Source organism: Somniosus microcephalus, chromosome 6 (genome assembly GCF_052327205.1).
Source record: "Somniosus microcephalus isolate GS21.2 chromosome 6, FLI_Smic_1.0, whole genome shotgun sequence".
Taxonomy (NCBI): domain Eukaryota; kingdom Metazoa; phylum Chordata; class Chondrichthyes; order Squaliformes; family Somniosidae; genus Somniosus; species Somniosus microcephalus.
In genome coordinates, this window is record NC_140992.1 from 189,198,927 (window position 1) to 189,226,528 (window position 27,602).

General features: G+C 50.1%; 1 protein-coding gene across 1 annotated transcript in view; it reads left to right on the forward strand.

Annotated features, from left to right (window-relative positions):
• Positions 1 to 27,406, forward strand: part of LOC147116265 (uncharacterized) — a 54,116-nt gene extending 26,710 nt beyond the window's left edge. Inside the window, exon 6 of the mRNA XM_085992035.1 lies at positions 25,393 to 27,406. Within this exon, the coding sequence (XP_085848161.1) occupies positions 25,393 to 25,448 (56 nt within the window). The 3' untranslated portion in view covers positions 25,449 to 27,406. The remainder of the gene's footprint in view (positions 1 to 25,392) is intronic.
• Positions 27,407 to 27,602: the final 196 nt, after the last annotated feature.

Below are 27,602 nucleotides of genomic sequence, written 5' to 3' on the forward strand. Positions count from 1 at the left end.
GCTCATGTTTCTTAATACAACGAGGCCAACCTGCATCTACATTATAGCCCCAAAAACTGGAGCAAAAGAAAACTAAATTAGATGAAAATCAACTCTGTATAAGTTTCTACAATAACAAAATACTGCGGATGCTGGAAAGCTGAAATAACAACAGAAAATGCTGGAAATACTCAGTAGGCCAGGCAGCATCCATGGAGAGAGAAACAGAGTTAACGTTTCAGGTCTGGGACCCTTCATCAGAACTGGAAAAAGCTGGAAATGTAACAGATATTAAGCAGGTGCAGAGACGGGGTGGGGGTTAAGGAGGGGAGGAAGGAATTGAAAGAACATACTGTGAAAATGTTGCAAATGGGAATGGCAAAATCATACAGCATGAAAAATGGGGGCAGGGGTTATTATCTGAAATTGTTGAACTCGATATTGAGTCCGGAAGGCTGTAAAGTACCTAATCGAAAGATGAGGTGCTGTTCCTCGAGCTTACATTGAGCTTCATTGGAACAATGTAATAGGCCGAGGACAGTTTCACCTGGAAGGGGTGTTTGGGGCCCTGGACAGCGGGAAGGGAGGAGGTAAAAGGGCATGTGTTGCATCTCCTGCGCTTGCACAGGAAGGTGCCAGGTGAAGGAGAAGGGCTGTTGGGGGTGATTGAGGAATGGATCAGGGTGTCGCGGAGAGAGCGGTCCCTTTGGAATGCTGAAAGGGGAGCTGAGGGGAAGATGTGTTTGGTAGTGGGATCACGTTGGAGGTGGCGAAAATGGCAGAGGATGATCCGTTGAATGTGAAGGCTGGTGGGGTGAAAGGTGAGGACAAGGGGAACCCTATTGTGGTTCTGGGAGGGAGGGGAAGGGGTGAGAGCAGAAGTGCGGGAAATGGAACAGACACGGTCAAGGGCCGTGTCAACCACAGTAGAAGGGAATCCTCGGTTGAGGAAAAAGGAAGACATGTCGGAAGCACTGGTATGGAAGGTGGCATCGTCAGAACAGATGCAGCGGAGATGGAGAAACTGGGAGAATGCAATAGAGTCCATACAGGAATGCCGGGTGGGAGGAAGTGTAGTCCACGTAGCTGTGGGAGTCGGTGGGCTTGTAGTGGATGTTTGTCGAAAGCTGATCGCCAGAAATGGAGATGGAGAAGTCAAGGAAGGGAAGGGAAGAGTCGGAGATGGACCATGTGAAGGTGAGGGAAGGGTGGAAATTGGAAGTAAAGTGAATGAACTTATCTAGTTCAGGGTGAGAGCAGGAAACGGCACTGATATAGTCATCAATGTATCGGAAAAAGAGGTGAGGGAGGGGACCTGAGTAGGACTGGAACAAAGAGTGTTCCACATATCCCATGAACAGGCAGGCATAGCTAGGGCCCATGTGGGTTCCCATAGCAACACCTTTAATTTGGAGGAAGTGAGTGGAGTCAGAGGAGAAGTTGTTCAATGTGAGAACAAGTTCAGCCAGGCGGAGGAGGGTGGTGGTGGATGGGGACTGGTTGGGCCTCTGTTCAAGGAAGAAACGGAATGCCCTAAGGCCGTCCTGGTGGGGGATGGAGGTGTAGAGGGATTGGACATCCATAGCGAAAGGAGACGGTTGGGGCCAGGAAACAGGAAACTGTTAAAGTGACGGAGGGCGTCGGAAGAGTCGCGAATGTAGGTGGGAAGAGACTGGACAAGGGGAGAAAAAATAGAGTCGAGATAGGAAGAGATAAGGTCCGTGGGGCAAGAACAGGATGAAACAATGGGTCTACCAGGGCAGTCCTGTTTGTGGATCTTGGGAAGGAGGTAGAAGCGAGCTGTGCGGGGTTGGGGGACTGTGAGGTTGGCGGCCATGGAGGGAAGATCTCCTGAGGAGATGAGGTCAGTGACAGTCTTGGAAACAATGGCTTGATGTTTGCTAGTGGGGTCATGGTCCAGGCGAAGGTAGGAGGAGGTGTCGGAGAGTTGGCGTTCAGCTTCCGCATGGTAGAGGTCGGTTCGCCAAACAACAACAGCACCACCCTTATCAGCAGGTTTAATGATAATGTTAGGGTTGGATCGGAGAGAACAGAGTGCTGCAAGTTCAGAGGGAGGTAGGTTGGAGTGAGTAAGGGGAGCAGAGAAATGGAGACGGCCGTTCTCACGTCAGCAGTTAGCAATGAAAAGATCTAGAGAGGGTAAGAGGCCAGAGGGAGGGGTCCAAGTAGAACAAGATTTACTTGTACTTCTTGCAATTTAATATACTGTATTCGCTGCTCACGATGCGGTCTCCTCTACATTGGGGAGACCAAACGCAGTTTGGGCGACCGCTTTGCAGAACACCTCCGTTCAGTCCGTAAGGGTGACCCTGAGCTTCCGGTCGCCTGTCACTTTAATTCTCCGCTTCACTCCCACTCTGATCTCTCTGTCCTCGGCCTATTACATTGTTCCAATGAAGCTCAATGTAAGCTCGAGGAACAGCACTTCATCTTTCGATTAGGCACTTTACAGCCTTCTGGACTCAATATCGAGTTCAACAATTTCAGATAATAATCTCTGCCCCCATTTTTCATGCTGTATGATTTTGCCATTCCCATTTGCAACATTTTCACAGTATGTTCTTTCAATTCCTTCCTCCCCTCCTTAACCCCCCCTCCCGCCCCCGGCCCCCCCCCCGTCCCTGCACCTGCTTAATATCTGTTACATTTCCAGCTTTTTCCAGTTCTGATGAAGGGTCCCAGACCTGAAACGTTAACTCTGTTTCTCTCTCCACGGATGCTGCCTGGCCTGCTGAGTATTTCCAGAATTTTCTGTTGTTATTTCTGTATACATTTCTCTTGAGGTTGGGAGTGTCTGATAGAAGTTCAATTTGAAGCAGGTAAGAACTTACTTAGCAGTTTAAAATGGGTCTGTGGAGATCCCTGTTTAATTTTCTGGTTAGCTGGTAGGCCTGCTGAGAACAAACTCCAACTCATACCCAAGAAAACAAGCATACACCATTCTATGGGTGGACCTTTCAGATATTTAAAGGGATTTAATGTTTTTAGGATATTTCTTGGTCATTTAGGCAAATTCTCTTTTTCTATGTTGACACTGGAGCTTTCCTGAGCTTTTATGCCACTTGCCCTTAATTTTTTTTGTTGACCCCAGTACTTTTATTGGCACCAATGGGTTTTCCAATGGGAATCTACTGAGCTGACATGTTTGGCAGAAAAGGAATACCTGCGGTGGGTTATCTGGCAGATCCAGCTGATAGGTGCCCAATACCATCCCGGCAGCACATCTACAGAGAGAGAGAGGTGAACATAAGAACATAAGAAATAGGAGCAAGAGTAGGCCATTTGGCCCTTCGAGCCTGCTCCGCCATTCAATGAGATCATGGCTGATTTTCTACCTCATCTCCACTTTCCTGAACAATCCCCATGTCCCTTGATTCCCTTAATATTCAAAAATCTATTGATCTGTCTTGAATATACCCAACGACTGAGCCTCCACAGCTCTCTGTGGTAGAGAATTCCAAAGATTCACCACCCACTGAGTGAAGAAATTTCTTCTCATCTCAGTCCTAAATGGCCGACCCCTTATTCTGAGACTGTGACCCCTGGTTCTAGACTCCCCAGCCAGGGGAAACATCCTCCCTGCATCTACCCTGTCAATCACAGTAAGAGTTTTGTATGTTTCAAAGAGATCACCTCTCATTCTTCTAAACTCTAGAGAATATAGGCCTTGTCTACTCAATCTGTCCTCATAGGACAATCGCCCCATCCCAGGAACCAATCTAGTGAACCTTTGTTGCACTCCCTCTATGGCAAGTATATCCTTCCTTAGGTAAGGAGACCAAAACTGTACACAATACTCCAGGCGTGGTTTCACCAGGGACCTATATAATTGCAGTAAGACATCTTGGCCTAGAAATTCAGTTGGTTGCGCCAGCGATTAGCGCCTAAAGAGCCCGAGATTTGGGGCGTTACCCAATTTTCGGACGTGCGCAGTGATCCTAGCGCATCCGGCCATATTGAGTAACCTGTTCACGCCGGCGCTAAGTATTTGCGCCCGTTCGCGGGCGCAGCCAAATCATGACGTCATTTCATTGTGCAATGCCTTTTTGGCGCCCCGTACCGGAAATTCAGTGGCGCCCCCCTCCGTTTCGCCTGGCGCTATTAGTGACAGTTGGGTGGAACATTACCAGGTCCATCTCGTACTCGGGGGGCGCTCTTTAAAGTGGACAGCACTACTATAAAACCGGCAGCCATTTGGCCTGGCCATTCTGCTCGCTGCTGGAGAGAGTTGCAGACCTTCAGTGGCAAGGACTTGTTGTTATTGAGCCAGAGGAGCCTTGGGACCTTCAGCCCTGTTCAGAGCAGTTGGATCCAGAAAGCTGACTGCGTCTTATTCATCGGACAGAATAATGGGAGCTGCTTTGGAGGGGCACGTTATCCTTGCTGAACAGCTGGCAAGGGCACAGAGACGGAGGGAGAGAGGGCTGGGATTGGCCAGAAGGAGGAGGGCCAATGGACGTCGCCAAATCCGACCATACGCTGCCAGGGTTTTCAGGCAGCAGGTCTCCTACCTTGCCATGTCGGAGGAGCAGTGTCTGCAACGCCTGAGATTTGGTAAGGATGTTGTCTCTGAGCTGTGCCACCTGCTTGCTGGGGATTTGCAGCCGCGGATACGGTGCAGGACCTCTCTGTCGGTGGCCGCGAAAGTGACTGTTGCGCTCAACTTTTATGCCAGCGGATCGTTTCAGGCAGCAGCTGGGGACATTTCTACTATCTCAATTTGCGGTGCATTGCTGCATCCGGCAAGTTACAGCTGCCCTCTACAAAAAGAGGCGTGAATTCATCACCTTCCCTCTGACCCTGGAGAAGCAGGGGGAGCGTGCACAGGGCTTCGCGGCTATTGCGGATTTCCCCATGGTGCAGGGGGCCATTGATTGTACACACGTGGCTTTGCGGGCGCCATTGCAGAATCCGGAGGAGTTCCGTAACCGAAAGGGCTTCCACTCCCTTAATGTGCAGCTGGTCTGTGATCACCGGCAGATGATCATGGCGGTGAACGCACAATTCCCTGGCAGCAGCCATGATGCCTTCATCCTGCGGCAGACCTCAGTGGCTGACCTTTTTGAGGCCCCGGATCACCCACGAGGCTGGCTTCTGGGCGACAAGGGCTATCCTCTCTGCCCATGGCTCATGACCCCGCTCTGTATGCCCACCACCCCGGCAGAAGTGCTTTACAACAGCAGCCATCAGGCCACCAGGAACATTGTGGAGCGCACAATTGGTGTGCTGAAGCAGCGTTTCCGCTGTCTAGACCATTCGGGGGGCGCCCTACAGTACTCGCCGGAGCATGTGGCGTGCATCGTTGTTGTCTGCTGCATGCTCCACAACCTGGTCATTCGACGCACCCAGCCAATGCCAGCTGACTGTCAAGGTCCAGCAGAGCAGGCGGATGAGGAGGTGGAGGAGGAGGAGGAGGAGGAGGAGGAGGCGGAGGAGCATGCGGGCGAGGAGGATCAGGAGGAGGAGGAGGAAGATGGGAGGGCTCCAGAAACTGGAAGGGCCGTTCGTCAGAGGCTCATAAGGACTCGGTTCTAGGCCCCTCGGACGGAATGGTGGCTGTGAATCGAACAGCGCCCTCCGGTTTGCTGTAAGCCTATGAAGGCAACGATGATTGTAAATAGTGTACAGCTCGATTGTAAATAAAAAGTTTTCTTTATTTTCAAACAAGTGCTTCCTTCCAGCATGACAATGTAATGGCAACAGAAATCATAACTAACAAACTAACAGATAACTGTGTGGCAACCCAGCGAAACTAACCAAACCATAACAAACAAACACAACATGTGTGGACTGCCTTAAAACTGGAAAAAGAAACGTCTTAGCACCTCCCTCTACTGGTGACCCCTTGATGGAGACTGACTCCTCTTATGAGGTCGGCCCCTTCCCTCCCTGCAGCTCCTCCGTAATTGTACCCCAGTGGCTGGGTCAAGGCTGCGGGACGCCTGCTGAGTGGACGCACTGAAGCCCCTGAGGGACGGCCTGGCCGACCTCTGGGCTTGGAGGTCCCGCAAGCAGGCTGCTCCAACTGGGCATGTCTGCTAGCAGTGTGCTGCGCAGGTGGTGGCAGCTGCTCTGCTGACGTGCCAGAGTTGGCATCAGGACTGGTCACATGCAGAGAGGGGACACCTGTCCCGTGGTCGGCCGACACACTGGCACTCTGACGGTGCCGCACCGGATCATCCGCCGCTATCGACTGCTCCACAGATTCATGGCTTGCTGTGGTGCTGCAAGGGCCTGGGGTGATCCTGCCTGATGCAGCTACGGTGGCAGCAGTGAGTGTTCGCGTGGCCTCAATCTGCGTGTGGACGAGGCCAGCAAGTGACTGCGTGGCAGCAGTGAGGACCTGCATGGCAGGTGCCAGTGCTTCTGAGAAGCCATGAACAGTCCTTTCCACTGCTTCAGACAAGGCCGGAACAGTCCTTTCCACTGCTTTGGACAAGGCAGGAACAGTCCTTACCACTGCTTCGGACAAGGCCGGAACAGTCCTTTCCACTGCCTCGGACAAGGCCGGAACAGTCCTTTCCATTGCTTCGGACAAGGCCGGAACAGTCCTTTCCACTGCTTCGGACAAGGCTGGAACAGTCCTTTCCACTGCTTCGGACAAGGCTGGAACAGTCCTTTCCACTGCTTCGGACAAGGCCGGAACAGTCCTTTCCACTGCTTCGGACAAGGCCGGAACAGTCCTTTCCACTGCTTCGGACAAGGCCGGAACAGTCCTTTCCACTGCTTCGGACAAGGCCGGAACAGTCCTTTCCACTGCTTCGGACAAGGCTGGAACAGTCCTTTCCACTGCTTCGGACAAGGCCGGAACAGTCCTTTCCACTGCTTCGGACAAGGCCGGAACAGTCCTTTCCACTGCTTCGGACAAGGCTGGAACAGTCCTTTCCACTGCTTCGGACAAGGCCGGAACAGTCCTTTCCACTGCTTCGGACAAGGCCGGAACAGTCCTTTCCACTGCTTCGGACAAGGCTGGAACAGTCCTTTCCACTGCTTCGGACAAGGCCGGAACAGTCCTTTCCACTGCTTCGGACAAGCCCTGGACAGACCTTTCCATTGCTGCCCCGAAGCCCTGGACAGACCTTTCCATTGCTGCCCCGAAGCCCTGGACAGTCCTTTCCATTGCTGCCCCAAAGTCCACCACACTCTTTGCCAGAGTGTCGATGGACTCAGGCATCCTCCCCGCTGCAGCCATAAGCTCAGTGTGCCTGAGCCGGGCCTGGGCGCTCATTTCCGCAAGGCTACGCACCTCCTCTGCACTCTGTGCAGCAGTCATGGTGACCTGCCTCGCCCTCCGTGGAGACGGCCCCCGAGCGTCCCTACCCCCCGCGCGTTGCTGCAGGCCGCTGGTCCCTGCAACTGGCTCCTCATCAGAGCCCCCCCCTCCCCTCAAGGGAACTACTATCCCCAGTCTCCACATGCGGTGGCTCCCCTGAGGCCGGCTCGGATGGTCCGGCTTCCTCCTGGTCGTCGCCTCCGGAGGCACTTGCACTGGCAGCTTGAGGGGCCGGCTCCCGAGCTGGTGATGCAGCATCTGAAAGCAGGGAGGTTGAAGAGTGGCTTTAGCAAAAGGACAGTTTGGCAGCAAGGGATGCAACAGTGCGGCAATGCTATGACATGGGTCCACATTGAGAAAGCATGCTGGCGGGGGAAACAACTGAAAGGTGACAGCTGTAATAGTTGAGAAACTTACCATCGCTGTGGACAATGGGGTCAGCAGCTGCAGTGGTGACAGGACCACTCGGACGTCCTCCCACAATCTGGTGGACTCTCTCCTCGAGATCCGTCAGAGGCTCCACTTGAGGACGGCCTCCTCCGGTGCGAAGCTGCTCCTTTCGATTCTGCGCCAGCTTGGCCTGCAGGGCAAAGGACGGGAAGTGATGTTACATGATGCCCTGAGTGACGTTCTCATGCCCCCCATGGTGGAAGGGCCCTTACATGACGCCCTGAGTGATGTTCTCATGCCCCCCATGGTGGAAGAGCCCTTACATGATGCCCTGAGTGATGTTCTCATGCCCCCCATGGTGGAAGAGCCCTTACATGATGCCCTGAGTCAAATGTGGATGTGTGTGACCAGAAAGGGCCATGGGTGCTTGCTGACAGATGGCCATTGGGGTATCGCGCACCCTGTAGCCATAAAGTCAGGTGCTCATGAAGGGATGCATAAGTTTACATTAACTCCACTCACCCTGACGACCCGAGTGAGGTTGTTGAATTTCTTCCGGCACTGGACAGGGCACCTGGTCGCCATGCTGCTGGAGTTGACCCTCAGAGAAACATCCCTCCAAGCTCGTCGGTAGTCCTCCTGGGTATAGGACATTTCGCCGGCGCTCCACTGCGGACACCAATTCCTCCAGAGACTCAGTGCTGCAGCGCTCTGCTCTCTGCCTCACCCTCTCCATAGGATCCAAATTTGTTGCGCCAGAGAAGGGCCTGCGCTGATTTGCAGGCCTACAAGGTGCAGAGTGTGGATGCTGGAGCTGCCTGACCCACCCCTTTAAGAGCTGGCCGGTGCCAGGAAGTCTCGTGGTCATCGGTAATTGAGAGCACCTGCACTGTGCCCGCCCGCCCTGATATTGAGTAGCGCCAGCATGTTAGCGCCTTAGGTGCCCCGTGTAACGCCTGATTTCGCGCCTCAATCACCTTTGGGGCGCTGCAACCCAATATCGCACGAGGTGTCGCTAAGTTGCGCCTGGCTATAAAATTTGCGCTCCGCCAATTCTAATGCCCCAAGCGGGGCTATACCCAATTTCTACTCTTAAACTCAAATCCTCTTGTAATAAAGGCCAAAATATCATTTGCTTTCCTAATTTCTTGCTGTACCTGCATGTTAACCTTCAGTGATTCCTGTACAAGTACACCCAGGTCCCTCTGAACACCAATATTTTCCAATCTCTCACCTTTTAAAAATACTCTGCTTTTCTATTTGTCCTACCAAAGTGGATAACTTCACATTTCTCCACATTATATTCCATTTGCCATGTTCTTGCCCACACACTTAGCCTGTCTATATCCCCTTGAAGCCGCTTTGCATCCTCCTCCCAACTTACATTCCCACCCAGCTTTGTATCATCAGCAAACTTGGATATATTACATTTGGTCCCCTCATCCAAATCATTGATGTAGATTGTGAATAGCTGAGGCCCAAGCACTGATCCTTGCGGTACCCCACTAGTTACAGCCTGCCAACCCGAAAATGACCTGTTTATTCATACTCTCTGTTTTCTGTCCGTTAACCAATCCTCAACCCATGCTAGTCCATTACCCCCAATGAGTCCTAATTTTGTTTAATAACCTCTTGTGTGGCACCTTCTGAAAATCTAAATACACCACATCCACTAGTTCCCCCTTATCTAATCTGCTAGTTGCAACCTCAAAAAACTCTAACAGGTTTGTCAAACATGATTTCCCTTTCATAAATCCATGTTGACTCTGCCCAATCCTATTATTATTTTCCAAGTGCCCTGTTACCACGTCCTTAATAATAGATTCTAGCATTTTCCCTACTACTGATGTCAGGCCAACTGGTCTGTAGTTCCCCATTTTCTCTCTCCCTCCTTTCTTAAATAGTGGGGTTACATTTGCTACCTTACAATCCGCGGGAACCATTCTAGAATCAATGGAATTTTGGAAAATGACAACCAATGCATCCACTATCTCTATAGCCAACTCTTTCAAAACCCTAGGATGTAGGCCATCAGGTCCAGGGGATTTATTGGCTTTCAGTCCCATTAATTTCTCCAGTACTACTTTTTTACTAATACTAATATCTTTCAGTTCCTCATTCTCGCTAGACCCTTGGTTGTCCACTATTCCTGGGAAGTTTTTTGCATCTTCTTTCATGAAGACAGACACAAAGGATTTGTTTAATTTCTTTTCCATTTCCTTATTCCCCATTATAATTTCTCCTGTTTCAGCCTGTAAGGGACCCACATTTATTTGCACTAATCTTTTCCTTTTTACATACCTATAGAAACGTTTACAGTCTGTTTTTATGTCTCTCGCTAGTTTACTCTCATATTCTATTTTCCCTTTCTTTATCAATTTCTTGGTCCTCCTTTGCAGAATTCTAAAATCCTCCCAATCCTCAGGCTAACTACTCTTTTTTGCAGCATTATAAGCCTCTTTCTTTGATCAATAGCATCTTTAACTTCTCTTATTAGCCACGGTTGGATCACTTTACCTGTGGGGTTTCTGTGCCTTAAAGGAATGTATACTTGTTGTAAATTATGTATTAATTCTTTAAATGCTAGCCATTGCTCGTCCACTGTCATATCTTTTAATGTAGTTTCCCAATCTATCTTGGCCAACTCGCCTCTCATACCTACATAGTTTGCTTTGTTTAGATTTAAGACCCTAGTTTCGGATTTAACTAAGTCACTTTCAAACTCAATATAAAATTCTATCATATTATGGCCACTCTTCCCTAAAGGCCCCTTTACTACAAGGTTATTAATTAACCCTTTCTCGTTGCACAATACTAGATCTAAAATAGCCTGTTCCCTAGTTGGTTCCTCAACATACTGATCTAGAAAACTATCTTGCATACATTCCATGAATTCGTCCTCCACACTATTACTGCAAATTTGGTTTGCCCAGTTGATATGTAGATTAAAGTCCCCCATGATTACTGTATTACCCTTGTTACATGCACCTCTAATTTCCTAATTTATACGCTGCCCTACATTACAACTACTGTTTGGGGGCTTATAAACAACTCCCACCAATGCTTGATGCCCCTTGCTGATTCTTAGCTCCACCCAATCTGATTCTACTTCTTGATTTTTGGAGCTAAGATCCTTTCTCTCTACTGTCTTTACCCCATCCTTTATTATCAGGGCTACCTCTCCTCCTTTTCCATTTTGTTAATCCCTTCTAAAAGTTATGTATCCTGGAATATTTAGTTTCCAACCTTGGCCACTTTGCAACCACGTCTCCATTATGGCTATTAGATTAAAACCTGTTAATTTCTATCTGTGCTATTAATTCATCTATTTTGTTGAGAATTGTTCGCGTATTCAGATATAGTGCCTTTAGCTATGACTTATTTCTCTTTTTCCCTGATGTCACCTTAGTTACTGATGCCTTTTTCCTTTATTGCTCTCTGTCCCTTTGTGACCCACTCTGCTTATTTTTGCCCAAAACTCTACTCTGCTCTAGAGCATTGACATTTCTCTCGCTGATTTTAAATTTACTCTTTCCTGAATTCTCCAGGCCGCTCCCCCACACCCCCCCCCCACCCCCCTTCATTAGTTTAAAGCCCTGTCTACTGCCCTAGTTATTCAGTTCACCAGGACACTGGTCCCAGTGGAACAGCTCCCTCTTTCCCCAGTACTGGTGCCGGTGCCCCATGAACCGAAGCCCCTTCCACACCACTCTTTGAGCCACGCATTTAAACCTCTAATCTGTTTGTCCCTATGCCAATTTGTGCATTGCTCTGGTAACAATCCAGAGATTATTACCTTTGAGGTTCTGCTTTTTAATTTGGATCCTAGCTCCTCAAACTCCCTCATCAGAACTTCATTCCTAGTTCTACCTATGTCGTTGATTCCTACGTGGACCACGACAACTGGATCTTCCCCCTCCCACTCTAGGTTTTCCTCCAGCCATGAGGAGATGTCTTTAACCCTGGCACCGGGCAGGCAACACAACCTTCGGAACTCCGGGTCGTGGCTGCAGAGAACAGTATCTATCCCCCTGACTATACTGTCCCCTAGCACAAAAACATTCCCTTTCACTCCCCCACCTCCCCCCCCCCACTTGAATGGCCTCCTGCACCATGGTGCCATGGTCAGCCTGCTCATCCATCCTATAGGCTTTTCCCTCATCCACACAGGCAGCAAGAACCTCATACCTGTTGGTCAAAGGCAAAGGCTGAGGCTCCTCCAGCACTGCACCTGGGGTCGCCTTACCTGCCTGAGTCGCAGTCACACCCTCCTGTCCCTGACCACTAACCAGACCTGTACCACTACCTAACCTAAGGGGTGTGACTGCCTCCTGGATCAAAGTGTTCAGGTAACTCCCCATTCCTGATGCCCCACAATGTCTGCACCTCAGACTCCAGCTCAAAAACTCTAAGCTGAAGTTCCTCAAGATGCAGGCACTTACTGCAAACATGGTTGTCCGGGATCACAATGCTCTCCACAAACTCCCACATGCTGCAGTTGTGGCACACGACCTGCACTGCCATTCCTATATGACCTTGATTTATTTAATTAAATTTGTAATTAGGTAACTTAGTTTACACTGTAGTTTCCTAACTACTTACTTGATCTAGATTAAGTTAAGGTTACTGAAATTAAATATCTACCTGTAACACAAAGCACTACAAGTAGTGTAGGCAAAAAGCAACAACTCCTTCACTTTGGCAGATATAATGCTGGTGGAGGATCCAGTCCCAAAAGGAAGCTGTGTCAGCAGATGATGTCACTACTATACCCTGACTAACTGTTACACTGGATGGCAAGTCAGACTTTACGTTGTACTACATGAAAGAATGAATGGCAAGGTGATCAAGACTTAGCATTACCTGCCAAATATCCAGCAACATTTCTGCAAGCCCTGGTACACATACGTGGCAATCACTATGGGAGCCAGTCTCTTTAATGGCTGGGCCAACAAAGAGGCAGATGCAGAGCTGTGCCATCATCTACAAAGGCAGCTGGGGCAACCATGCAACTTAAAACTAGCACACACAGAGATAGTAACAGTCAGTTGTGGCCTGAAACTTGGCTGAACCTCTTTGGGGGCCTGCTGCAATGCTGGCCTACGGAGATATGATACCATGGAGTGGTGCAGAGGGCTTTCACCTCACAAGAATCTCAAGCAGTACCACCACAAGTTACACCTCCTGCTGTCATCCTACTGAACTCCACAAATAAACTCTTGGGGAAACACTGTGTATATAGATAAACCTGTAAAATCCCCTTTTAACTGCTGTATTCCCCTCCCCCCGCAAGACAGTTGCAAGCTGAGAGGAATAAGGCACGTTCAGACTTGCCTGCTGCGGATAGAAGGAAAACCAATCAGGTTCCAGCAGGTGACCAATCTGTGAGTCATCACAGGTTCGCGGGCTTCACGAATTCAGTACTGTATTGTGAGAGTTGGAGTAAAGACCTATTTCTTGTAGCTCGCTGTGTTGCCTATTTCTTTACGCGGGAGACCGTAGTCCCCCACATTGGTGACCCCGAATGTCGGCGGCCGAAGCCCCCGACTCACGCAGCCCTACAGAGGCCAGCAACAACCCGATGGCAACCAGCAGCAGCCTGATGTCGGCCGGCGCCGCGTCCTTGAAGCGCCCCACCTTCTGGGAACACCAAGCACCAGCTTGGTTCGCACACTCGGAGGCCCAATACACCCTTCGCAGGGTTCAAGACGATGAAGAAAGGTACCTCCACGGAGTCTCAGCACTAGCAAGCTCTACCGCCGCCGAAGTTTTCGACCTGCTGGGGAACCCACCACAGACCGGCAAGTACTCAACCATTAAGGGCCGCTTGCTGCAGGCTTACGGCCTGTCCAAGGAGGAGAGGGCCCGCAGGCTTCTCTCACTACCAGGCCTCGGCGATTCTACCCCGACCCAGTTGATGAGCCGGATGCTTGCGCTCCTGGGCTCTGAACCGCAGTGCTTTTTGTTTCGGGCCCTTTTCCTCAGCCTGCTTCCTCAGCAGGAACAGACTGCCCTCGCGGGGTCCCCGATCATGGACTGCGTACAACTGGCAGCCGCCGCAGACAAAGTTTTCGCCGTCGCCCAACTCGGCTGTGCAGCCGCGAGGCTCCCCGACACCACCGAGCGCGCGCTGCCACGCCAGGCGGCAGAACTATGCTACTACCACGCGCGTTTCGGCCACAAGGCCCAACGCTGCAGAGCACCCTGCTCTTTCGATCAAACCAAGATGGCCACCCAGCCCAACGCGCCAGCCCCGCGCCGCCGCCTAGGCCCGCTCTAACGCACCCCCACCGCCACGATGGCCATCGGCACCGCAGGTAAACTGCTGTACATAACCGACTCTCTTTCAGGGCGCAGATTCCTTTGCGACACTGGAGCCCAATGCAGCATAATTCCTGCCTCCCAGCTCGACATCCAGGCAGGCCGCAGCGGCCCACCCCTCGTGGCGGCAAATGGCGCAGCCATCGCTACTTTCGGAAAGTGACGGGCCGAGGTTTGTTTCAACGGCCAGCGATTTACGTGGGATTTCGTGACGGCCTCGGTGGCACATCCTTTGCTGGGCGCTGATTTTCTTTGCGCCCACGGACTCCTGGTCGACGTCCGCGACAGGCGCCTGATCGACGCAGCAACTTTCGCTTCACTGGCCTGCCAGCAGAGCAACAGCCCGGCCCTCATTGGGTCCTGCTCCGCCCCGGCGCATGACGACTACGCCCGCCTACTCGCAGATTTCCCGAGGCTCACACAACTGACCTTCTCAGCCGCGGCAGCCAAGCATGGGGTCGAGCACCACATCGCCACTACGGGACCACCAGTGTTCACTCGAGCCAGACGCCTGGACCCAGCCAAGATGGCGGTGGCCAAGGAAGAATTCGCCACGATGGAAAAACTGGGCATCATCCGCCGCTCGAACAGCCCTTGGTCGTCCCCCCTCCACATTGTGCCCAAGCCGGGCGGTGGCTGGCACCCCTGCGGTGACTACAGACAGCTCAACGACGCCACCACGCCCGATAGATACCCCACTCCACACATCCAAGACTTCTCGGCACACCTAGCAGGAAAGTCCGTCTTTTCCAAGGTCAACCTGATTCGCGGCTACCATCAGGTCCCCGTCCACCATGCAGACGTCCAGAAGACGGCGGTCATCACCCCCTTCGGACTGTTCGAGTTCCTGCGCATGCCCTTCGGGCTTAAGAATGCCGCACAGGCCTTCCGACGGCTCATGGACTCCGTCCTACGGGACCTGAGTTTCCTGTTCGTCTATCTGGACGATATCCTCGTGGCCAGCACCAGCAAGGCTGAGCACATCGCGCATTTGCGCTCCCTTTTCCAGCGCCTCAGCCAACACAGGCTAATCGTCAACCCGGCCAAATGCCAGTTCGGAGCAGCCCAAATTGACTTTCTTGGCCACAGAATCTCGCCAAGGGGAGCCATTCCCCTACCTTCCAAGGTGCAGGCGGTGGCGGACTTTCCCCAGCCCACCTCGGTTAAGGCGCTGCAGGAATTTTTGGGGATGGTCAATTTCTATCACCGGTTCATGCCCAAGGCCGCCGCACTCATGCGCCCCCTCTACGAAGCCACCAGGGGCAAAACGGGCAAAGAGCAACTCACCTGGTCCAGCGAGATGGCGACAGCCTTCCACCAGATCAAAAGCGCCTTGGCCAACGCCACACTACTGGCCCACCCCATCCCGGGCGCCAAGACCGCCCTCACCACGGACGCCTCGGATTACGCCGTCGGCGCCGTCCAGCAACAGTGGGTCGAAGGCGCGTGGCAGCCACTGGCATTTTTCAGCCGACAGCTGCGCAAGAACGAGCAGGCCTACAGCACGTTCGACAGAGAGCTCCTGTTCCTGGCAATCCGGCACTTCCGTTTCCTTCTGGAAGGCCGGCCGTTCACCGCATTCGTGGACCACAAGCCACTCACTTTCGCCATGGCCAAAGTAACCGAACCCTGGTCCGCACGCCAAAAGCGCCAACTCAACTTCATCTCGGAGTTCACCACGGACATCTGCCACGTCGCCGGCAAGGATAATTTGGTGGCCGACTGCCTCTCAAGACCCTCGCTCCACGTAGTGCACCTGGGCGTCAACTACGCCAGCATGGCGAGAGACCAGGCTGCCGATGCAGAGATCCAGGCCCTCAGGACATCAACTACCAGCCTCACCCTGGCCGACATCCACTTCCACGCAGCTGGCACAACCCTCCTGTGCGACGTCTCAGTCCCCTTGCCTAGGCCGGTCGTTCCATCCGCCTGGCGCAAGTGAGTTTTCGACATCATCCACGGCCTCTCACATCCAGGGATGCGTGCGTCTCAGAAGCTTATGTCCGCCAAGTTCATCTGGCCTGGACTCCACAAGGATGTGAGAGACTGGACCAACACATGCGTGCCGTGTCAGCGCGCTAAGGTCCAGCAGCACACCAAGGCGCCATTGGAGTGTTTCCCGGTGCCCGAGAGGCGTTTCGACCACGTCCACGTCGATCTGGTAGGCACCTTGCTGCCGTCGCACGGTTTTACACACCTGCTCACGATCGTCGACCACACCACCAGATGGCCCGAGGTGGTTCCCCTCGCCTCCACCACCACGACCGACGTCGCGCGAGCATTCGTCTCGACATGGGTGGCCCGGTTCGGCGTGCCGACCGACATATCCTCGGACAGAGGCCCCCAGTTCACCTCCCACTTGTGGAATGCCATCATCGCCGGCCTCGGCACCAAGTTGCCCAGGACAACAGCCTACCACCCGCAGGCCAACGGGCTCTGCGAGCGCTTTCATCGTTCTTTGAAAGCCTCCCTCCGCGCCAGCCTGGCCGACACCAGCTGGATCGACAAACTACCCTGGGTTCTCCTGGGATTGCGTACCGTGCCCAAAGAGGACCTCCGCGCCTCTGCGGCCGAGATGGTCTATGGCCAACCACTCAGAGTACCAGGCGACTTCCTCCCCCTGACAACGGAGCCGTGGTCGGCCGCCAGACAGCTTTCCCTGCACCAGGACGCGACCCAGCAATTCCGTCCAGTGCCCACTTCGCAACACGGCCCGCAGCCGTCCTACGTGCCTCGAGACTTACGACATGCGGAGTTCGTCTTCGTGCGCTGCGACGCGCACAGAGGCCCGCTGCAGGCACCATACACCGGCCCCGTCCCAGTATTGGAGACGGGGGACAAAGCTTTTCTTATCGATGTCGGCGGGAAGCCGGACCTTATTTCAGTAGACCGCCTCAAACCGGCGCACCTGGACCTCAGCTTCCCGTTTCGGCCGGCTCTTCCCCCACGGCGGGGCAGACCTCCCGCGTTGGCGGCAGCCTCACAAGAGGACCAAGACACGCCAGAACCTTACTTTCCGGCCGCCGCCCCACCTTCGCCGGCAGCCCGTCCAGCCAGCCCACCGGCAGACCAGCCACCAGACCAGCCGACGAGCCAACCGGCCGACCTCCCAGACAGCCCTCCTCACACGCCAGATGGCTACTACAGCCGCTACGGCCGCTTGGTCAAACCTCCGCAGAGACTGATTTTTATAGTTAACGAGGATTCTGGGGGTGCGTATGTGGCGTTGCCACATTGGGGAAACATTGTGTGTATGTAGATAAACCTGTATAATCCCCTTTTAACTGCTGTATTCCCCTCCCCCCACAAGACAGTTGCAAGCTGAGAGGAATAAGGCACGTTCAGACTTGCCTGCTGCGGATAGAAGGAAAACCAATCAGGTTCCAGCAGGTGACCAATCTGTGAGTCATCACAGGTTCGCGGGCTTCACGAATTCAGTACTGTATTGTGAGAGTTGGAGTAAAGACCTATTTCTTGTAGCTCGCTGTGTTGCCTATTTCTTTACACGGGAGACCGTAGTCCCCCACACTCTAAAGCCTGCACATCTGCCAATGCACTTTATTATGGTTATGTTTATGTTAATGTATTACAAGCCAAATGTATGTTGAATGTTCAAATGTCTTAATCTAAATGTACACTCTCGGGAGCCGCAAGCCTACATTTCGTTGTACTGCACTTGTGCACTAACAATGACAATAAAGTTGATTATTATTATTATTATTACAAGAGGTTGGGTGTTGTGGTTCCCCACCACTTGTCTGCAGACTCATGCCTACACCTAGGGTTCCCTTTCCCTTTATTTTTGCAGACTATTTCTTAATTCCCTCTCCCTTCAGCCTTGGCAAATGTTGCTAAGGGCTTGAGATGGCTTTTGAGCTCTCCAAAGGCTTTCTGAATTTTTGTCACCTAGTGTGACACTGCGCTTAATTGTCCCCATCCCTTTAAGTCTGATTTGCTCACAATTTTCCTCTCCTATCATTACTGTCCTTTCTAGACCTGCCTGACTCTGCACCTTGCCCTGTAAATAATTACACAAATGAGTTTACAACAGAGCGTTCAATGCAACAAAAAGCTTTTTTCAATTCTTCAAAGACAGTTTCTTTATGTTGCTTGCAAATAAACCAACAAGTAACACATCTTTTTTTCAATCTTTTGTCCTTCATCCACTGAATTATTTGTCTTTGTTATCTCTCTTTATCTAACTGAAACTCCTATGTCTCCACCACTAAATGTTGCCTCCAAGAAGCTTGACTTCTCCTTTAATGCCAAACACCACTTCTTCTACATTCAGCAGTTCTTTGTTTTCAATAAAATTGGGGGCACTAACAGGGCGCAAAACCCCCAGCGCCCGGGCATGGCGCCGCTAACGCCTTCTGCAAGATTCAGCGGGGGTTAGCGGCGGCGGTAGTCGGTAGCGTCCCATGGCGCTGCGCCACCGGCGATGATGTCATCGCCGAACGCAGTGCCCCACTCGTGCCCCGACCACAAACTTCATTTGCACCCCCTGACCTATCACTGGACGATTTGTCCGACAGGGTCAAGGAAGCGATTTTTCAGCCGTGGCAGCGCAAGTTAAAGGGCAGGTGTCAGGCGACCATTTTTTTGGACCGACTGCCAACACCGGCCCCCTTCCCTTTTTTTATTCGGGGTGCCGGCCGCGATCTCTCAGCCTGGCAATCCTCTTGAGTGCTGGGCTGCTTTCCCAGCACCCTGCTCCCCAGTGGTCCAGCAGGGTCCCGGTGCGAGCAGCGTTAGGACCCTCCCCTTTAATCAGGGGAGGGAGGCTGATGTAAGAAAAGGAGTCTTACACATCAAGTAACTTTAAGGTAAGCTTTAAGCAACTTACAAACACACTATATACAAGAGAGGTCTTTACCATGCCTCTGGTAGAAGCCTCTTACAATACTGAACAGTCCAGTATTTATACCAGTCCAACAGGAAGTGACATATGACAGGAAGTGAGGTATGTACACAGTTCATAGTTCATAGTTCACAGTTCACAGGAAGTGATGACATAACTTCCCGGAAGTTATTATTATTATCACATTCTTCCCTCCTGCAGGATTAGGAGGCTGTGGTCTACCTTTTGTTCCGCAGCCGCCGAACGAGGAAGAGTCGCACCCGTTTGGGTTCCCGTCGTAGAGGGTCGCTGGTCCGCTTACATGCGGTTGGCCATTGATCAGAGCCTGTGTGGCCTGGATTACCCTGTGAAGGGTCGGGGAGATCATGGCTCCATGTACGAGCCCCAATAGGTTCAAAGTCGGACTGCCTCTGTTCAGAGGGAGGTGCAGAGCTGGTCTGTGGCGGATCAGTACTTTCATGCGCGGTACTGGGAGGGTCGCAACTTTGAGTACGGGGTTCTACCGGCACCAAGCTAGTTGGTGTCCGATCAGGACCCTGGAGAGGGGTACCCGATAGGTCCCAAGAGTTTCCTGGTGAAATGCCATCACCCGATGTCCCACTAGGTCCTGGTGGGCAGGGAGCCAGATCCCGTAATGATACGGTAGATTCTCGGCCGTCGGAATATCGTATGTTTGCATAGGTGGGGTTGACATCGGTTAGTTCGACCTCGTCTACGAGAGGGTCATTTTTAGACGTCCGAACGTATCTTCGGAGTAATACAGGTCCAGGAGTAGTTAGCCATGATGGGAGTGATGTCCCATGAGATGAGCGACGCTGGAATCCAAAGAACCGCTCATGAGGTGTAGTATTTGTGGCTGTAGAAAGCAGGGACCGTATAGAGTGCAATGCATACGGAATTCCAGATGATACCGTTATACCTCTCTACCTGCCCATTTCCGATGGGATGGTATGGTGTTGTTTTGCTTGTAGCAATTCCCCGTTCTGAGAGGTAGTCCTTGAGTTCCCTTGACATAAAGGATGGACCCCGATCTGAGTGAATATAAGCCGGCATGCCACAGAGAGAAAATACCTGCTCAAGGCAGCAGATTACTGTGGACGCCAGCATATTGGAGCAGGGGAAGGCAAACGGAAAACGTGAATATTCGTCGATCATGGTGAGCAAATATGTGTTCGAGCTGAAGAGGGCACTGGGCCCTTAAAATCGATGCTAAGTCGTTGCATCGGTTGGGTTGCATGTATGAGTATACCATCTGAGGGGCGGAAGAACTGAGGTTTTAATTCCGCACAAAGCCGGCATTCTGAGCATATTTTCTTTACATCTCCAGTGGAAAAAGGGAGATTCCGTGATCGTACGAAATGTAGCATGCGCATAACGCCAGGATGACACAATCCATTGTGGACATCCATGAGAGTCGAGGACGACATAGTGGAGCAGAATGCCTGTGTGAGGGTGTCCGGGGCCACATTCTCCTTGCCTGGCCGATAGAGAATGGTATAACCAAAAGAGGCCAGTTCCATCCTCCAAAGTTGTATTTTATTATTCTTAATTTTGGTTCGTTTTCGATTATCGAGCATGAAGGCGACTGATCGTTGGTCCGTGATTAATGTAAAGTGCTGGCGAGCTAGAAAATGGTTCCACTTCCGTACTGCCTCTATGATGGCTGTGGCTTCCTTCTCAACCGGAGGATAATGTAGCTCAGCACCTTGTAAGGTCCTGGACATAAATGCTACAGGACGACCTTCCTGATTCAGAGTAGCCGAGATCGCCACCTCCGAGGCATCACATTCAACCACGAAAGGGAGATTCTCATCGATGGAGTGAAGAGCCGCTTTCTCCAACTGTTTTTTGAGAAGGTTAAAGGCTGCAACAGCTGCTGTTCCCAGTGGAAATGATCTAGCATGCAGCAAGGGTTGGATTTTGTCCGAAAAATGAGGAATCCATTTAGCGTAGTATGCAAACAGACCGAGAGCCCGACGTAAAGAAGCCGGATTCTTAGGTGACGGGAGCTCTTGGAGCGGGCGAAGTCTTTCTGGGTCTGGCTTAATGATACCATTGCCTACGCAGTAGCCAAGGATGTTGATGGTCGGTTGCGACTCAACAGATTTGGATTCATTCAGGGTTAAATTACGGCGATGGAGGACATCCCAAAATTTTTGGAGGTTGGCGTCGTGTTCCTGTTGATCGTGACCTGCAATGGTAATGTTATCAAGATAGGGAAAAGTATCCCTTAGGTTTTCCTGTTTAACCAGGCCATCCATTGCCCATTGGAAGACAGCCACTCCATTAGTAACCCCGAATGGGAGGCGACGAAATTGGTACAGCCGTCCATTAGCCTCAAAGGCCATGTACTGCTTATCTGAGACCTTCAAGGGTACCAGATGATAGGCACTTTTTAAGTCGTAAGTTGAGAACACTTTGTATTTGGACAGTTTATTAACCATATCATCAATGCGTGGCAATGGGTAGGCGTCCAAGTCGGTATATTGATTGATGGTTTGCGAATAATCAATGCATAGTCGCTGTTTGTGAGGTTTTAGAGGGTTCTTGACAATGACGACTTGAGCCCGCCAGGGCGATGAACATGGTTCGATGATATCCTCTGCTAGAAGTCGAGAGATTTCAGCCTCAATAAAAGATTGGTCTTCCTGATTAAAGCGCCGCGATTTCGTTATTGGTTTGCATCGAGGCGGAATACTGGCAAATAATGAGGGTTCATCCAGTGAAGCTGCTGATAATGCACAAAACGGTAATTTAGACGGCATATTAGAAATAGTAAGACCAGGTTTGGATCCGCCGAACTCAATAGTGAGTTTCTTATGCTGTTTCTGGAAATCCAGCCCTAAGAGGAGATCACTACATAAGTCCTTGAGTACCGAAAGTCGGGTGGAGGGATACATGCGACCATTAAGTGTCATATCAACAATACAAAAGCCGGAGATTCTGGTATTCAGTGATGACTGAGCCATCGCAATTGCCTGGTCCGATGGGAAGACATGTAGTTTCAATTTCGCAACAATCTGTTCCTTAATGAAACTATCAGTACTTCCTGAGTCAATTAAGGCATCTAAGGTATGCCCTTTAATTGAAACTTTTGTAGCTGCATGAGACAGGTTCTGTGGGCAAGCAGCTGTAATTGGTGTCGTTGCACAGAGAGTGGCTAAAACTCTCGGTGTGCTTCTTTGGGAGAGAGCTCGAGAGGAAGCTTGATAGGTCTTAGCTGGAGCATCTTGATAGGCCCTAATTGGGGCAGTTCGGTAGGCCTTAGCTAGATTGGCCCTCGTAGAGGTCCTTGATAGGCAAACTTTAGCAAAGTGTCCTTTTTTTTTGCAATAACTGCAGATTGCATTGCGAGCAGGGCAGGTTTTTCGAGGGTGAAAAGCATCTCCACAAAAGAAGCATTCCCTCCTAGATTGCCAAGAGGCTGCTAAAGTGGGGTCATCCTCCTCTTCTTCATCAGAATTATCAGAATTAGATTCCCCCATGATAGGGTTCACCTGAGACCGCTTGAATTGTCTGGTTGCTGTTACAGCAGCAGATCGAGATCTGGGCAGCTGATAGAGGTCTGCATTTCTCTTTGCCAAATCCAGAGAACAAGCTAGGTCAAAAGCTTTTTGTAGCTCAAGGGTTTTACTTTCTAGTAGACGCTGGCGTATAAATGGAGAGGCAATCCCGCAGATGAAAGCATCACGAATCATTTCTTCGCGGTACAGCTCAGCTGAGGCTGCCTGAAAGTTACAATCTATGCTGAGCCTGCGAAGTTCTTGAAGGAATTCGTTAATCGATTCCCCTGGCCCTTGTTGGGCAGTGGCCAGTAGATGTCTAGCATAGACCTCATTTGGAGTCTTGGCATACAGTTTCTTAAGTGCCCGAATCACCTCATTGTAATTATCCCATTCATCAACATATTCGAACACTTTTGGGGTCACATAGTTGATAAGTATCCTCAATCTAGCAGGAGCATCCGCTTCACATTCATCCAGAAAATTCTCAAAAGTACGGTACCAATGCTTCCATACCCTGCCAGCTGCTGGTGTATTCGGGTCCAAGTCCAGACGAATAGGTCTAAGGATTCTCTCCATGATGGGTGGTTCCCTGGATCCTTAACTCCGAGTTTGTCCGAAGGTCTAGTATTTGTGAGTGTAAATACTAAGTTGCTTAAATTGATGTAAGAAAAGGAGTCTTACACATCAAGTAACTTTAAGGTAAGCTTTAAGCAACTTACAAACACACTATATACAAGAGAGGTCTTTACCATGCCTCTGGTAGAAGCCTCTTACAATACTGAACAGTCCAGTATTTATACCAGTCCAACAGGAAGTGACATATGACAGGAAGTGAGGTATGTACACAGTTCATAGTTCATAGTTCACAGGAAGTGATGACATAACTTCCCAGAAGTTATTATTATTATCACAGAGGCCTGTAATACCACAGCGCTATGTGCCGACGCACGTGGTGCTGTTGCACATAGCACCGCAATATTCAGTTGTAGCACCCCAGGAAGGAGGTGGAGCGCTGCCAGTAGTGTCCCACCTTCTGCTTGGGGTGCTACCACTGAATTTATGGTGCATGGGTGCTAACTTTGAGCGCCTCCCTCTCACGTTGTTGCTGCTCATCCTCCTCTTCATCCTCCTCCTCCTCCTCTCCCTCTTCCTTCTTCCTTCTCCTGGTAGTGCACCAATGCCTGGTGGCAATGTCTGGGTCCTTAGAATTGTGAGGTTGTGAAGCATGCAGCACACAACAATGAAAACCGATACTTGATCGGGGGAGTACTGCAGGGCTCCTCCAGAGTGGTCAAGACACCAGAACTATTGCTTTGAGACGCCGATTGTCTGTTCAGTGAGGTTCCTAGTGGTGCTATGGCTCTCAATGTATGCGAGCTCAGCAGGAGTGTTGGGGTTACAGAGCGGTGTCATCAGCCAGGTGCAGAGTGGATAATCTTTGTACCCGAGGAACCAGCCACGAGATTGATGTGGTGGTTGGAGTAGGTCTGGGACACCAGTCTGGCACAGGATGATTGCATTGTGGCTCCTGCCAGGATAGCGGGCATTGACTGTGAGGATGGGCTGTCTGTGGTCGCAAACCAACTGGACATTGAGAAAGTGGAAGCCTTTGCAGTTGCAGAAAACCCCTGCATTTTCATGAGGAGCCCGCAATGCCACATGCATGCAGTCAATGGTGCCCTGAACCATGGGGAAGCCCGTTATCCTTGCGAAGCCACATGCGCATTCACGCTGTTTGTCTCGGGTCTTGGGAAATGTGATGTACTCCCTTCTTCTTTGGTATAGAGCATTTGTGACCTCCTGGATGCAACAATGGATGGCGAACTGGGAGATGTTCGCAATATCCCCAGTTGAAGCCTGGAATGAGCCTCTGGCGTAGAAATTGAGAGCTACCATCACCTTCACTGCCATCAACGAGACGTCCTGCTCCTGAGTTGAGGCTGGAGCTCTGGCTGCAGGAGGTGGCAGAGCTCTGTGACCACTTCCTTGCTGAAGTGGAGCCTTCTAAAACACTGCTCCTCGGACAAATGGATGTATGAGAATTGCTCCGGGAATACCCTGGGAGGGTAAGGTCTCCTTTGCAGCGTCCGGTTGACCCTCCTCTGGCCACATTTGCCAATCTCTCTGCGCCGCTGCTGCCTCTGAAGATGAAACTGGAGGATGATGCCCCGTGTTAGTGCAGCCCCCATTTAATCTTCTTAATATGGTAGTAATAAAGCTGACAGAAATGGGAACCTGAAAAGTGTTGCTGAGGAACAAAACTCCTTGTAGGACAGCGTTAAATGTCTCCTGATGCCTCTCTCAACCTTCGTATGCACGATATGTTGCCAACAGGAAAAAGTAGGAAGCACATGCCTTTAAATGGCGCTCACCCAAGTTCTCAGCCAACGGCAAAACGTCCCTCTCTACCTGTCATTCCTAGCACCAGGCGCTGAGGCAGGGGGTGAGAATCAATTTCCAGTCCCTGGCGCTACTGGGGCATTGCATGCCAGGCACAGGAGATCATGGCGGTAGTGTTTAGCACCACCACAAACCGCCAGGTGAATTTCGCGGGCAGCGCTAAAATCACTGCGCTCGGGCGGTAAGTCATTAGCGTCCCATTAGCACCCCCGGTGGCGCTAACCAACTGAATTTTTCCCCCATGAACTTTAAAACTTTGTATTGCAGTATGGAAATCCAGCAAGGAGGCATAATCTTTGCATGTGTTTCTTCCAAATTGCCATTCTTCATTTGTAAGGCTAGCCAAGCCATTAAGCTGTGGGAGGCAGCTCCTGATCCTGCTGTAACCTGATTTTTTACACGTGCACTTTGTAACAGCAATGACAGCAGTAGAAATTCTGCCTGACATTCCCACTTCCTAGCCCATGGGTGCGGAGGGCAATTTCAGTGGCCCTACCAGCACCTTGGTGAGATTACAATATAAATCTTCCTGTTCAACATGGTTCCGCATCACACCATGCAATAAATTTACTGACACATCAGCATCTTATATTTTTCAATGAGCATTTTGTCCCATAAATTTCATGCTGTTTTTCTTACAGCTCATGAAGACAACGTTCAAATGAGGCCTTGCGTAATCTGCTCTGAGCCAATCTGAAAATTTGAAAAGCATTGTATAATAATCAAATGTTCTTTTTAAAGGATGCCTTCAAATATATGTGCAGCATACACCATAAGTGAGTCAACAAGAGAATCCCAGGAAGTCTGCGAGGTCATTAGATTACTGCATTTTTCTGTATTTGTTAACTTACTAAAACATAATTTCTGTTCTCTGTGCTAATATTTCTGAATTGATAATACAGTACTCTTTGCTCTGATCGCTTTTGGTATTTAGGGCACGAAACTTCAGAAGAATGTTCATATTTTACTGGAGATCACTGTGAGTGCATTAAATTTTGAAGGAGTCCCCCACATAGGAAAGTGAGATAAACACAATCCCAGTGCTCCAGCCACACCCACAGTAAGGAATTTCCATGCCCATTCACTTGCAGTTTATAGTTTATAGAATAAATTGCCTCATTCACATCCAGTATACAGAATTTGAGTCCCACATTGACACCCAGTATATAACATTTCAGTCTCCATTCATACCCTTTGTATGGAATTCGGGGCCTTATTCGCTCCCACTAGGGGTAATTTTGGCTTTGTGCGTTAATGTAAAATGGGTGACAACGAATCGACAGGCCGTTTTACCTCTGTCCCAATTCTTATTTCTGTTGAAGTCAATTGCCCACACTGTACGTAATTTTAATGTGCATTTCCATCCAGTATATAAAATTGTATTGCCTCCTTCACATGCAGTGTATAGAATTTAACTGCTTATTTAGATGCTGTACATTGCATAAAATTTCAGTGCCCTAGTCACACCCACTGTGTTGAATGTCAATTTCCTTTTTACACTCAGTGGATTGAATCCATTGCCTATTCACACCATGTGTACAGAATTCTAGCACCCATTCAAAAACACTGTACAGAACTCTAGCACACATTCAAAGACACTGTACAGAATTCTAACACCCAAATCCACTGTACAGAATTCTAGCACCCATTCAAAGACACTGTACAGAATTCTAGCACCCATTCAAAAACCCCGCACAGAATTCTAGCACCCATTAAAAGACACTGTACAGAATTCTAGCACCCATTCAAAGACACTGTACAGAATTCTAGCACCCATTAAAAGACACTGTACAGAATTCTAGCACTCATTAAAAGACACTGTACAGAATTCTAGCACTCATTCAAAGACACTGTACAGAATTCTAGCACCCATTAAAAGACACTGTACAGAATTCTAGCACTCGTTCAAAGACACTGCACAGAATTCTAGCACCCATTCAAAGATACTGCACAGAATTCTAGCACCCATTCAAAGACACTGCACAGAATTCTAGCACCCTGTAACACTGTCGTGGTAAACTTAACTGAATCTCCATTTGCAATAAAAGTTGACCAAATTTTACCATCATGCTACACGAGGACAAAGACTGGTTGCTATGAGAACTTTGCAAAATAAACTGTTTGACTTGTAAGCTGTAAAAGCTGCCAATTGTCTTTCAACAGATATAGAAAGCAAGCTTATTGAAGTTCTGTGGGAACATGCTATTGACTGTGAAATCAGTGCAATAACAGAAATATCTTCAGACTATGGAATGTACCTAGCCTTGAAGGCCCACAGTTGCCTAACAGACTAATGATAAGAGGGTCTGGGAAACAACTGCCAACCATTATGCCGTATAGTTAGGGACACATAGGCAGTGGGAGGGTTGCCAAATTTGGGGGTATAAAAGGTACTGTTTCAAAAGATTTGGCGCTGCAGTTGGGGCTATAGTCGATGGTGATTTAGTCAGTTGCCAGTTAAAGTAGTCATATGTCTAATCATTGTTGAATTGACCTCTCATCTGGTGAATAGTATGTATGTGGTTTTGCCTATAATCACCTGAGCTTAAAGTAAATGATTTCAGATTCTTGTTGTGATAAGTTCATGAATTGAGTACTGTTTGTATTCTGGTAATTATTTGTAACATCTTGTGGATTTTTCAGTAAAAGTAGTTTCACAAATTCATTGGGTTTTGTGTTATCTGTTCCATGAGTCTGAACTCTATAAACTGTCAGACAATCAGAACATCATACAGATAAGTGGCACCCGAACAGGGACTCGTTCGGAACAAACAATGGCAAAAACAATGGATGAGTTCGTCACGAAGTATGTGAGAGCGAAGTTACTCCTCAGGGAGGGGTGGGCACGGGT